Source organism: Myxine glutinosa, chromosome 10 (genome assembly GCF_964187855.1).
Source record: "Myxine glutinosa chromosome 10, kmMyxGlut1.1, whole genome shotgun sequence".
Taxonomy (NCBI): domain Eukaryota; kingdom Metazoa; phylum Chordata; class Myxini; order Myxiniformes; family Myxinidae; genus Myxine; species Myxine glutinosa.
Genome location: NC_136270.1, coordinates 37,463,545 through 37,477,850, shown reverse-complemented (window position 1 = coordinate 37,477,850; position 14,306 = coordinate 37,463,545). Strand labels below are relative to the sequence as shown.

At 40.6% G+C, this 14,306-nt stretch overlaps 2 protein-coding genes across 9 annotated transcripts in view; both read right to left on the bottom strand.

The window, feature by feature from the left end:
- PIKFYVE (phosphoinositide kinase, FYVE-type zinc finger containing) overlaps positions 1–821 on the bottom strand; it is a 156,790-nt gene extending 155,969 nt beyond the window's left edge. For 3 of the 5 annotated variants that reach the window (XR_013624711.1, XM_068127483.2, XM_068127486.2), the window contains exon 1: positions 494–821. The gene's annotated coding sequence lies outside the window, so the exon portion shown is untranslated. The other 2 variants (XM_068127485.2, XM_068127484.2) reach the window with 2 other exon arrangements.
- Positions 822–7,604: 6,783 nt separating this feature from the next.
- Positions 7,605–14,306, bottom strand: part of LOC137434463 (ATP-dependent translocase ABCB1) — a 202,411-nt gene continuing 195,709 nt past the window's right edge. For all 4 annotated transcript variants that reach the window (XM_078785560.1, XM_068127478.2, XM_068127482.2 and 1 more), the window contains one exon: positions 7,605–9,631. In XM_078785560.1, the coding sequence (XP_078641686.1) occupies positions 9,431–9,631 (201 nt within the window). In that variant the 3' untranslated portion in view covers positions 7,605–9,430. The remainder of the gene's footprint in view (positions 9,632–14,306) is intronic.

Here is a 14,306-nt window from a genome sequence, read left to right as displayed (position 1 = left end):
AACACACACACATATATATATATATATAAACACACACACACACACATATAAACACACACACATATATAAACACACACACACATATAAACCACACACACACACATATAAACACACACACACATATAAACACACACACACATATAAACACACACACACATATATAAACACACACATATATAAACACACACATATATAAACACATACACACACATATATTTATAAACACACACATATATATATATATATATATATATATATATATATATATATATATATATATATATATATATATATATATATATACACATACACACACACACACACACACACACACACACACACACACACACACACACACACACACATTAATTAACATAAACCTAAACATAAACACAAACAAACACACACAAACTCACTCACTCGCTCCTTGTCACGGGACCGAACCACGAGGCGTTTCCTCATTAGACATTACAATCAAACATTTCCTTCTTACCCTCATTGAACTTGAAGTCGTTCTTTTTACTTCCCTTGATTTCGATGATAATGGTATTTTCCTGCTTTCATCGGATGTATTAATGTGAACCAGAGAAGCGAATAAAAAAATGTGTAGGTTGAATTGTGCGGGTGCGAAATGTCGTTTATTACCGCGAACTACACCGCCAACGCTACCACACACTGTGTGCACACACAGAAAAGCAGGGAATTGTTGAGACGTTGCAAACAATATCAGATCGGCACCAATTTTTTAAATATAAATGGATCACTGGTCTGCTGAAACAACTGAAGTCACCGGCCGCCATCTTGGTACTCAACCCCAACATGAAAATTCCTATAAAAATAAAAACTCAAAGTTTATTTAAAAACCTACTCTTGGTACTCACCACAACATGAAAAAGCCCTATAAAAATAAAAATTCAAAGTTTATTTTCAAGCCTGCTAATGAATGATTTTTTTTCCACGTTGTTCACGATGGAACTTTTGGTCGGTAGGGAGTCCAAATATGGCGGACGCGTGGCTTCATCAGCAAACGTACACTCATTGGCCGGTAGTTCCCTTGTATTATAGAGCTCAGTGATCAGCACTTCACTCACCAAGATGGATAAGAAACCTTATACAGTACACGAAACTGAAAATCAAAGCAAAGATACCGAGATCCCAAATATAGAACAAATATAAAATATTTATGAAAGGTTTAAATTTAGGTTCCATTGGTATCTATAATCACGGTGGCGATATAAAAGTCGATATGTTGGTAGAAATTGGCGGTCGCTGAGGATTGATCAATGATTGGATGTCTGTGTCGTGTGTGTGAGGTTTGTGAGTGGGTCTTGTAGAAATTCCGAATATGACGGAGAATTATTTTGAAAGATTTAACAGGACAACCTTCGACTTCCGTATGATGTTTTGGTGACGATGATTATGATAAATAAAATAATTCCGACTCACCATTTACTAGGTGGTGTAGTTTCTCCTGCCTCCTGCTTTAACATTTGCAATTCTCGGGAGCGGACATCCGGGAACTTTGTCGCCCCATAATGCAATGCCCGCTTAGCAACGATCTCGAAGGGGAAAACAAAGGGGAAAGACGCGTCTTGCGTACAGTGTACACGTACTGTATACCTGAGTTACACTTGTTACCTTCGGGGGTTACATGTATATTTTCTTCTTTCGATGTTTCTGTAATTGCAGCCTTGGTCAAAAGTTGCTGCATCTTCCATTGCACGAACAATATAAAAGCAAAACAGTGAGAACTTAGGGTTAGTTTTAAAGTGCTGTCATGTCGGGTTAGTGATGTCATAGTTTACTTTAGTTTACGGGGCTCATGTAAAATAGAAGCCAAAAAAAATCGAAAAAGTTAAACTGTCAATATTCCAACTAATTTCAACATTAGGATTGTAATGTGATTGTTCCACCAACATGGCTAGACTTTTAACATGTGATATGAGCTTATGGCTAAATTTCACATGTGATCTGGGATAATGGCAAAATTTAACATTTGTTCTGGGCTTATGTCTACATTTAACATGTTATCTGGGCTTATTGCTACATTTAACATGTGATCTAGGCTTATGGCTACATTTAACATGTGGTCTAAGCGTATGGCTACATTTAACATGTTATTTGGGCTTATTGCTACATTTAACATGTGATCTAGGCTTATGGCTACATTTAACATGTTATCTGGGCTTATTGCTACATTTAACATGTGATCTAGGCTTATGGCTACATTTAACATGTGGTCTAAGCGTATGGCTACATTTAACATGTTATTTGGGCCTATTGCTACATTTAACATGTGATCTAGGCTTATGGCTACATTTAACATGTTATCTGGGCTTATTGCTACATTTAACATGTGATCTAGGTTATTGCTACATTTAACATGTGATTATTTTTTATTTTTTTTTATTTTTTTTGTATACAAGATCGAGGCTCGTGAAAGAGCTAACATTAATCACACAAAAAGACAAACCGACACACAAAACACAAAAAACAAGGGGAGCGGCAGACAAGATGGGGAGAGAGGGGGAAGGACACAAACACAACATTTGAGAGCAGGGACATCGGGAGGACTTGGGGGGAGGTGGGAGAGGAATAAAACGTATGAACACTGCAAGGACTCTGGGGTGAATTACCGGGGGTAGAAAAGATCAAGGTTTTGGATTGGGGAAGATAAGAGATGGTGCTGAACAGCTGTTTTAAAGGCTTGGAGAGAGGAGAGGGATTGAAGAGAGTGAGGGAGTTTGTTCCAGAGGCGGGAGAAAAGAGGAATGAAGGAGTGAAGGTGAGCAGAAAGTCTTGATTTTGACAGTTTAACCATAAGAGGGTTGCAGGCAGATCTCGTGCGACCTGTAGGAATATTTAGGGGACAGAGCCCAGAGAGAGCAGGAGGAGCAAGGTGGGAGAGGAGTCGGTAGAAGACGGAAAGACCACCAACCTGCCTGCGGTGAGTGAGTGAAAGGCCCTCGGAGTTAGCTTCATCACGGGAGATTCCAATGATTATGAACGCTTTGGTTTCAACAGCGTGAAGACGCGCTAGGTGTGAGGCAGGAGCACCAGCCCAGAGGTGAGAGCAGTATTCCACATGAAAGCCCGCTTGGAGTTTGCAAAAAAGCACCTAAAGGACTCTCAGACTGTGAGAAACAAGATTCTGTGGGCTTTCATGTGTCTTTCACTGAGGAGAGGCTTCTGTCTGACCACTCTGCCATAAAGCCCAGATCGGTGGAGTGTTGCAGTGATGGTTGTCCTTCTGGAAGTTTCTCCCATCTCCACACAGGATCTCTGGAGCTCAGCCAGAGTGACCATCGGGTTCTTGATCACCTCTCTATTACCAAGGCCCTTCTCCCCCGATTGCTCAGTTTGGCCGGGCGGCCAGTTCTCGGAAGAGTCCTGGTTGTTCCAAACTTCTTCCATTTAAGAATTATGGAGGCCACTGTGCTCTTGGGAACCTTCGATGCAGCAGAGATTTTTTTGTAGGCTTCCCCAGATCTGTGCCTCGACACAATCCTGTCTCTGAGCTCTGCATGCAGTTCCTTCGACCTCATGGCTTGGTTTTTGCTGTGATATGCATTGTCAGCTGTGAGACCTTATATAGACAGGTGTGTGCCTTTCCAAATCATGTCCAATCAATTGAAATTACCACAGATAGACTCCAATCAAGGTGTAGAAACATCTCAAACATGATCAAGAGAAATGGGAAGCACCTGAGCTAAATTTCAAGTGTCAGAGCAAAGGGTCTGAATACTTATGTAAATGTGATATTTCAGTTGTTTTTTTTAAATAAATTTGCAAAACTTTCTAAAATCCTGTTTTCTCTCTGTCATTATGGGGTATTGAGTGTAGATTGATGAGGGAAAAAATGAATTTAAACGATTTCAGCATCAGGCTGCAACATAACAAAATGTGGAAAACGTGAAGGGGTCTGAATACTTTCAGAATGCACTGTATATACTGTATACAAGAATGCTTCAATAGCACTACACTGTATACTATATATAAGAATGCTTCAATGGTGTGACACCGTATACTGTATATAAGAACTATTATAAAGTCCATCAAAAATGACGGGTTGGAACAGTTTATTGACGGTACAGCCGCGTGAGCATGCTAAAGTCAATAGCGTGACAGACGCCATCAGCCCACGGGTCCTAAAATCCTGCTCTGCCACTCTTTCACACCCTCTCTCTGTTCTCTTCACCCTCTTTTGCTCGAGGTAATCTGCCAGCATCTTGGAAATCAGCCAACATTTCCCGCTTTACACAAAAAAGGTGCAAAAACAGATCCTTGCAACGACAGACCAATGAGCCTGCTTCCAATTATCAGCAAAGTCATGGAATCCATCATTGCTTCGGATATCAAATCCATCCTCTTCTCCAATGGCTTGATCTCCAATCGTCAATTTGGATTCAGACCAGGTCACTCTACTCTGGACATGCTGCTTCTGCTGTCTCAACAGTGGATGGAGGTCCTCAATGTCAAACAGGAAATTAGAGCTGTCTCCCTTAACATATCACGTGCCATCGATACGGTCTGGCACCCTGCTCTGCTCACCAAACTCTCCTCCTATGGTATCCATGGAAATCTCCACACATGGCTTGCAGAATTCCTCTCTGGTCGTAGTCAACGTGTGGCCCTAAATGTATTTCTCTCATCTCCTCTTCCTGTTCAGGCTGGAGTTCCCCAAGGCATTTCTGGGCCCTGTGCTTTTTCTGGTCTTCAACAATGATCTCTCTGACTCTCTTGAAAATCCTCTCTATCTCTTTGCTGATGACTCCACTCTCTGCCACTCCATTCCTCTTCCCTCAGATCGGCAGTCTGCAGCCTCTTAACTCTCTGCAGACCTGGACAAAATCACAGACAGGTCAAACAAGTGGAACATGCCTTTCAATCCTGACAAATCTCACACTCTTACTATGTCTCTCCGAAAAGACCGATTGGACAACCGTCCCATCTACTTCCTTTCATGGACAAGTATATACAGTGCATTCTTATATACAGTCTTCAGGGTATTTTGGGTCTTCAGGGTATTTTGGATGTTTGAAATCCATTGGGTCTTCAGGGTATTCCAGTCTTTTGGATCTTCAGAGTCCTTGGGGGTCTTTTGGGTCCTCTTTGTCATTTGGGTCCCCTTTGTCATTTGGGTCCTCTTTGTCATTTGGGTCCTCGGGGTTGTTTGGGTCTTTTGGATCATTGGGGTCTTTTGGGTCTTCATGGACTTTTCAGTCATTTGGGTCTTTGGGTTGATGAAGGTGTATCGATTTGAATGTCCACACACCAAGAACAATTTTGAATATTTCCTTCTCCGGAGAAGATTCGCTCGAATACACCAAGGGTTACAACAAAGTTTAACTGTACACTATGCCGGTATACACGACCACAGAGCAACAAAAACGTTTCCAGAAAATCTTCTGTCCGATTCGGTTGAATCTAGTCCTTTTATAGTGTTTCTTGAGACAAAGGAAATTCTTCTGTGCTTTGAGGCGTCAGACTGAAAGATGAGAGGTCAAACGAGGGGTCAGGGATTTGAGGCAAGTTGGCGCCTTGTTAATTCAACTCAAGCCATTGAGATAAGCTGTTAAAGGGGAAAGAAGTACACACATGGTGTTTTGTAGCGCCAGCCAGAGAGAGAACTCTTGTCGGGCAGAACAGCTTTGTTCGTTTTTTTACATATCCCTTCCTTTCACAGATTATTATCAATGTAGACTTTATTCCTAAGTATTTCAAAACACAGCAACACACTATCTATAATTCATAATGCATATTACTCAAATATTTATCACTAAGTATACTCTTCACCTTTATTGGCGATCTACATTTTGAAGATTATAATGATTGGTGTGTCATGAGATGTGAGGATTTAAACAATAAGTGGAAGATACCATAATTTAAAATTTGCCATTGTCTTTAAACAGCAACGACAAAGGACATTTATTAATCCTGAGAATTAAAACACGCGATAAAAAAATTTGAAACAAGATGCCGGCTATAACTCAATTTCTCTTAACAAGAGAAACATCTCACTACAGGTGGGAGTCCATTCGGACTTCCACAAGGGTCTTTTGGGTCTTCAGGGTATTTTGGGTCTTCAGAGTCCTTGAGGTCTTCAGAGTCCTTGAGGTCTTCAGAGTCCTTGAGGTCTTCTGTGTCCTTGGGGTCTTCATGGTATTTTGTGTTTTTAACAGTCTACAGGGTATTTTGGGTCTTCAGGTATTTTGGGTGTTTGGGGTCCATTGGGTGTTTTGGGTCCTCAGAATGTTTTAGGTCTTTTAACCAGTGGACACAGTCATGTTCAAGGATTGTCAATTCACCCCCCCCCCCCCCCCACCCCACTCAAATCCCTCCTAAAGCACTACTCAAAGCCTTTAAAACATACCCTTATGACGGGGACAGACAGACACACACACGTTGTGTTTTATGTGGTAGTTGCTTCAATAGCGGTACACTTCCGGATTTTTTTTAACGCTCTTTAAAATCATTACTTTATCAAAAGTTTAAGCATTGGATTATATTTGAACACTATGTGGGGTAAGCCTGGTTTTGGCTGAAAGATCAAGGTGGCTGGCGACCTTACGTTCTTGACTATGAGTCCCTATGACCTCACTGTTGAGGCGTTCTGTTGAGTGGCACGTCATTCCGTCACTGCGGGATTGTTACCTCCACCACCAAAGTGGTACGCTGGTTATGTTTTCACCCCAGTCTGTTTGTCTGTCTGTGAGCAGGATATCTCATCATTGTGGACTGTTTCGGATGAAATTTGGTGGACAGGTTGGGTGTGTGACAAAGCCAAATTGATTAGATTTTGGTGAAGATCCGGAAACATTTGGAACTCTTTAACCTTCACATGTTTTTCCAAACACTTATGATCTTCCCCTTTTCAAAAAGCAGATTTTCTGCTTTCTCAAAAACTCTTAGACTATTCTCTCCTTCTTTACTTTTCTATCAATGCAGCTCTTTTATTTAGGCCTGCCCTCGATGAGGACGATGTAGTCTGTGCCTGGAGACTTCTACATAAAAAAATAAAATAAAAACAACCAGAATTATTTTCGTGATTCTTCAGCATTCAGAGATCGGACCAAAAACAATATGTAGCAGGTCATCTCAAAAAGTTGCGGATGGATTCAGAAGAACCTTGGTGGACAGGTTGGTTGTGTGACGAGGAAGAATCGATTCGGTTTTGGTGAAGATCCGGAAACTAGAATTATTTTCGTGATTCTTCACCATTGAGAGATCGGGCCAAACACGATACATAGGTGGTGGTATTTTCAAAAACGATACATAGCAGGATATCTCAAAAGGTTTTGGACGGATAATGACAAAACTTGGTGGAAGAGTTCTGTAGGTGACAAGAACAAGTGATTAGATGTTTGTGTGTAACAAGGACGAATGGTACGGATGCAGATCCGGCCTATCAGTGGGATACAAAACGTAAAATGTTCAGCCAGGTGGAAGTATGCGCTCTACCAAATGCCGCTCTCGTTTTTGTTGGTGTTTTTTTTATCTATATCATCCTATTGAAACCTATACCATCCCATCACCTGTCGTCACCTGTCACCTGTCGCCAGTAATAATATAATATAAAAGGAGTGCAAATGGGAAGCACAAAATACAGTACACAACTTTATATAAAACCATGTAAAGACTTTTTTTTAGCACCAACATCAATTTTAAACACGCTACATTTTACGTGCTTAAAGCATTTATTCCAAACATTTCATCATAAAGTACATTACAACAGTGAATCCATTTATTCTGCGACAAATATATTCTGGTAAAATCGCAAGTATCATTTGGATGCCAATGATTCATCCCAGATTGAGGAAATAATAGTGCTCATCAGTGAACAGCTTTGTGCTGTAAATTAAAGTAAAGCATTTTCATTATACAAAACAAACATTAGAAAATGTGTTTGCAACGAAAATGAGTCTTTTCCAGAAAAGAAGCCAGAATAATTAATCATAATTTGGGTCTATATTGGAAATTAAAGCAATGATTTTTCTGTTTCTCAGTGAGAATGCAAAACTCCGTGAAGGCACTTGAATCCATAAAAAGTAAAAAAATTGACATAGTATTAAGGAGTTTTTGATTTGATTTTGTTTTTACAGGTTAAAAGTCTCATGGAGGAAGTGTGATACAATTTGCACACACAGTCAGATGCACGAGACAACACCAGATTTCACACAAACAGCTCCTGAGATTGGGAAAGTGAACACTTCCCTGAGCACTCTGGATGCTAGTGACGTCATCTCAGCGAGGCAATCAAAGAGGAAATTTCTCCTCCCCATGTTTTTTTTTTAACCATGCTCTGCCCTTTAAATTCTGAGCAAACAAGGAAGTGGCAGTACCGTTTTTAAAGTCTTTGATACGACCCGGGTCAGCGTTTGAACCGCTGACCTCGGACACTTAAAGCGGATGCCCTAATCATTACGCCACCGAGACTGGTTAAAATAAGGCCCTGGACCCACTGAGTAGCGGTTTAGAGGTTTGAATGTAATGGGATAAACTGCTGAAGAAATGAGGGCAAGGAAAAAGCGGATTTTAAAAGTGAGTGAAGCTAAATGAACGAAAGGGATGAGAAGTGATGGTTAAACGATGAAGAAGGCAAGGTGGCAGAGGTTCATCTGTGATCATCTGGTCGACTTGGATATGGACCACAGGTGCTGCACCTGAGAATGTGCAAGATGAATATGTGAAAATGGTGTACCAAGTTTTTCCCCCCCACTACAAGTACACTATGTGGAGTACGACCACCTGAAGCCCATGTGCAGGCCATCATCATGAAAGCTGTACTCTTCTCTCTCCCAAATCTGAATGTACCGCAGGAGAAATTGGAAGTGGAATTCAAATTGTCTGGTCAGGATTGGTGAGCACACCTTGTCTGGTGAATATGATGAAGATTCCTTCTCGAGTACAGATCACCCAAACAGTGAACAACATGTCCAGGACTCCATTGTTGGCCTCAAGAACAGAGTGATGTTCATCCAGGACCAACGACTACATTTATGGAAAAAAGTCAAGATTTAAAAATAATACGAACTGTTCTTTGGGTTGCAGACAAAAATCAAGTCAAAATATTTAGTCCGTAGTTTTCGGGAGGATCAGTTAATTAAGAATAGACAATGTTTATTGCTTGATCTCTTATGAAGCAGGATAAGTTTCGGGAGGGAGGATAAGTAAAGCAGTTTCGGGAGGATAAGTTCCATTATCAACGAGAGGAATGCAGTTGGCATTCTGGATGGTGGAAGTGGGGGTAACCACAACTATACATCTGAGTAAACTCTCACCATAACTGCTATTAATTTATAAAAGTTAATTATCATGTCTGTATTCCCTACTTTCGGAATATCCGACCCAGAGAATATGCCTGTTCCAGGAGTGAACACAAATAACCAAAGGAAATGTCCTGGAGAGGTAGAAGAGCAAGCATGGTCGTCTACGTTTTCGAGACCTGCGCATTGACCAGGCTGTAGTAGGCGCCTTGCTTTGCCAACAGTTGGTTGTGCGTGCCATGCTCAACCACAAAGCCATTTTCAATGACAGCAATGCGGTTGGCATTCTGGATGGTTGAAAGGCGGTGTGCTATGATGATGCAGGTTCGACCCATTCTGGCATGGTCCAACGCCTCCTGCACCACCTGGGAAATGAAAAGCGTACCAAACGTGTTTAGGCATGGTAATAAAAATAAAAACCGTGACGATGCGTTTTGCAAGAGATGCATTTTGCAATCACGAGTGCATGTCCTTCAAACCAATTTCAACTGACTGAGCCAACATAATAGCAAATTTTAAAATGGCAAGCACGTTGCTCATTGGATATTGTCCACAAGATCATATCTGACCGTTGGAGATGTGAATCAAAGAAATAAATCACATGTTAGCCGTTTTGAATGAGCACATGATTTCCAATGACAAGCATTTACACAATGAGTAAAACCGTTAAAACTATTTGAATGATGCTACTGAAGAGCCGGGCTCTTGCCTCAGGCGAGGCGCGTTTCGGTGGTCACGTGACGGACAGGTGCAAAGGACCATAACCGCACGCGCGGCACGCTTTGGTGGTCACGTCACCAGCCACCCCGGCGCCGAGGCTGTCCGCCGGTGACGTCACCGGCTGGAGCAAGGAGATTCTGCCGCTGGTCTCGCTTGGGGGACCCATGGGTCACTACACTACCACCTTATTACCCTCAAGTGATGATTAAATCGTTTTCTACTCAATATCCACACAAACCCAACCATCACTACCAACAAACGCTTTTGAAACAATGAGATAATCATCCGATGTGTATATGTATATACTGTATGTATATATATATATATATATATATATATATATATATATATATATATATATATATATATATATATATATATATATATATATATATATATATATATATATATATATACATACATAAAAGAGCCGTTGGTCTGTCTGTGTGTCGCCATTTCTCTCAGAGATGGCTGAACGGATCTTCATCAAACTTTCAGAGGTTCATCAGTGAGTGCCGGGGAGTGTTTTAGGCAAAAAATAAATAAAATATTTTAAAGAAAAGGTTTGTTTTTTGGGATTTAAAAAAATCTCTCTGTAGTACTGAAGCCTTTTTGATTAACGACACTTATAATTATATACAAGTTCACGGTCCAAAAAATAAATACAAAACAAACATTTGAACACACAAAAAAAATCAAACAATTCCGGAAGTGTACGAAGTTGGTAGTAAAGCTTCTTGTTCCTGAAAGTCATCATACTTAACAAAGAAACGTGATGAACGGCACATTCACCAGCAGATATTCAACAAAAAGGTAAAATGATGATTTGACATTTGTGCTGGATTCTGATTTGGATGTAATTGCTTTTCCATTATATTTGCCCTCATTTGAAATACTAGGGCATGCCCGTACTATATATATATCTAAAATTATATCCCCCCCCCCCTCTATTTACATGAAATGGTTTGGTCCAAAGCGAACGGCTTGCGAGTACGGTGACAATCCCCCCCCCCCCTCTATTTACATGAAATGGTTTGGTCCAAAGCGAACGGCTTGCGAGTACGGTGACAATCCCCCCCTCTATTTACATGAAATGGTTTGGTCCAAAGCGAACGGCTTGCGGAGTTTGGTAAAGAAATCGCCATAGCGTGCACAAACGCGCAGGAAAGCGAAAGAATCGCAAATTAGTTTTAATTCGTTTTAAAACATAGTTGAACGCCAACATAGTTTGCCAACGTGAAATAAATGAATACGCTCTCAAATGTGCCGTCCGAGGCAGAGTCTGTTCGGCACGTTCGGCACACGTGATAGCTCGCTGCTCTCTGATTGGTTGAATCGTTTTTTGGACATAGCTCGGTAACTACTTGTCCGATTAATATGAAACCTTGAAAAGGCACATCCTCGGGTCCCCAGCAATATACCTGGCAAGTTTAAAGTATATCGGACCCGTGGTTGTCGAGAAACAGCGGTCACAGACATACAGACATACATACATACACACAGAGATTACTGGAATTATAGATAGATGTTCATGTTTCTTTTTCGCTTGAGCAACGCCGGGTACTCCAAGCTATAAACATTTATATACTTTACTCAGGGTACAAACTTTGGCTGGGGGGGGGGGGGGGGGGTAACATAGGCTATGTGGCCGCGGCCTCATTCGGAGGTGTGGGGGACCGGTAGAGGAGCGTACATTCTCTATGTAAATGTGTACAGTGAAGCGTCACCTGGTGATGGTGGCAGAGGGTATTACAATTTCCTTTTTTACCTGGAAACACTGAGGTTAGAGCACTCTTTGCACGGGTAAATTTTTCCTTCTTCCCTTCCCTCCTCCCCCAAAACGGAGGAGCCTGTCATAGACCCCAACCCCCCCAAAAAGATGTATATGTGGTAAATCTTTTCCCTCCCACTCCCTTCCCCACCTCACCCCACTCCGTTCCTCAACCCTCCCTCTCCAGCCTCCCCCCCTCACCGGCAACGCCGGGTACTCCTGCTGGTATATATGTAGATATATTAGTAACTGTAATTTGGCGCTCCAACCTAATGAGCGAACGTCATGACGTCATCGCCACTCATGTCCGCTAATTACTAATTAGTAACTCCCAACCGCATCCAGGTCGACTCCATATAGTGAGTGGATACCTGAGATAATGTTATCATGTGGCAGGCGGTACTTAGCGCTCCCAGTAAGGTGCAGCAGTAGCTGTATGGGACACCTTACTGGCGGTTCTCCACTGATGGTATGAAGTCGCATAATGCCGGCGAGGAGATCTTGCTGGCGAGGTCACGTTTTTTCGAAGCTGTCCACGCTCTCCACACTATCGAAGTTAAGTAATTGTTTCACATTTGTATTTTTTTCAAAACTGTATTTGTCTTATGGTGTGTACCTACAGTGTGTCCCTAGGAAGTTTCTCAGTGTAAATCATTCATACCTGTATAAAAAATCATCGGTTATTTCGTGCCGCGTTTTTTGCGGCCGAGTGCCCTGTTTCCTACCTTGAGGCTTTTTTTTTTCTCTCAGCAGTCGATTGTCGTCCATTTACTTTCGTTCGCTCAGTTTTTCCCAGTCTTTTCACCCCATACTTCCTTGTTTAAAACCTAAACTCAAAAAAAAAATAATAATAAACATTTCCTTCTTTGTTCTTATTCGTTCTTTGTTGTTATTCGTTCGTTTGTTCTTCGACCAGGTGTTTCACCCCCATTTCCCTAGATAGTTTTCACTGTTTAATTTAAAAATGTATAATCTTTCCCCTGAAGTGCTGTATTCTGTCGTATATTATAACACTTTTTTCTTCTTCTTCTTTAAAAGGTTGCTTTTGACTTGCTCACCAAATCTATTCATTTCAAAAAAAAATCCCATCTCTTACAGTTCCTCCTTCCTACATTCCCGAAACTCACCTGCATTCCCCCCCTCCTCCAACGTTTTCAAACGTATCTCTGACTCAAAGGTCACAAGAAACTCATTTTGCAATAAATGTTTGTTTCCCATTAATCGTCGAACACTTTCTAAAATCCAAACTCACCCTTCCCCATCACCCATCCCTTTCAAATCTCCCCCCTTGCCCCTTCCCTCTTAAACTCCCCCCTCACCCCTCCCCTCCTAGACTAGAAAAGGTAAATCAACCTCCTGATTACATTATGAAGTCTCTTCTAAACAATGAATATTCGGCAGATTAAAAAACTATAGCAGGTCTCTTACCAACAGAACAAACAGCAGTGTTTCATCTTGTGAAAGAAAAGGTATTGATACATAATGACGAATTGGTGTTCTTAAGCTCTGTTCAGCCAAATGTTAAATTGACCCCCAGATTAATGTTTCTTCTAACAAAAGATGGAAAACAAATAAGTATGAGGGGTGAATCGAAGTATTTCCATGAACCGTTGAATATGAAAAATGAAGATGACAGAGTATATATTGATTTACTAAATTCACATGATTATGGGGTTTATGTTGCTGGTAAAAGAAAGAAGAATAAGAAGGAAAAAAATATTATTGATGCTTTAAAAAGGCTTGGTTCAGGTATTCGTTTTCTTCCAAATGACCCATCACAATTAGTTAATAGATTGTTATTGTTGTTGGGTAGTAAGAAGGCTGGAAACAACAATTGTTTGAATGACGCCTCAGCCATTTTAGACCAGTTGATGAATTTGAAAATAATTAATAAATGTCAATACAAAGATATTTTATTACATATTAAATATAGAGGACCCGCTCATCAAAATTGTAATCTCAATTTTAAACTCTCCTCTTTCATTCCTGTCTTTCTTCACAACAACGCCCATTATGATATGCTTCTATTTATTAATGAACTTTCAAAGACATCTGGAGACATTTCAGCAATTCCAAACACAGACCAGAAATACATTTCATTCACAAAAACAATTCATACATCTCGTATAACTCATATCAGGTTTCTTGAAGCATTTAAATTTATGGCAAATCCATTATCTAACTTGGTATCAAATATTAAAAACTTTCCAAGTCTGGTCAAATGGATATGGTGAGGTCCAGCCCCCGTATATCACATTTCTCAAATCAAGAAGAGATTGAACTCTTATCACAAAAGGGAGTATATCCGTACGACTACGGATTCCTTTGGGACGTTTAAAGAAACACAACTTCCCCCAAAAGAAAAAGGAAGTTTCTATAATGAGTTTAATAAAAGTCATGTAACTGATAAAGATTATACTCAAACACAAAATGTTTGGAAAAAGTTTAATATAAAGAACCCTGGAGAGTATCACGATTTGTATCTTAAAACTGATGTATTACTATTGGCTGATGTATTTGAAACCTTGAGAACCGTCTGCCATAATAAA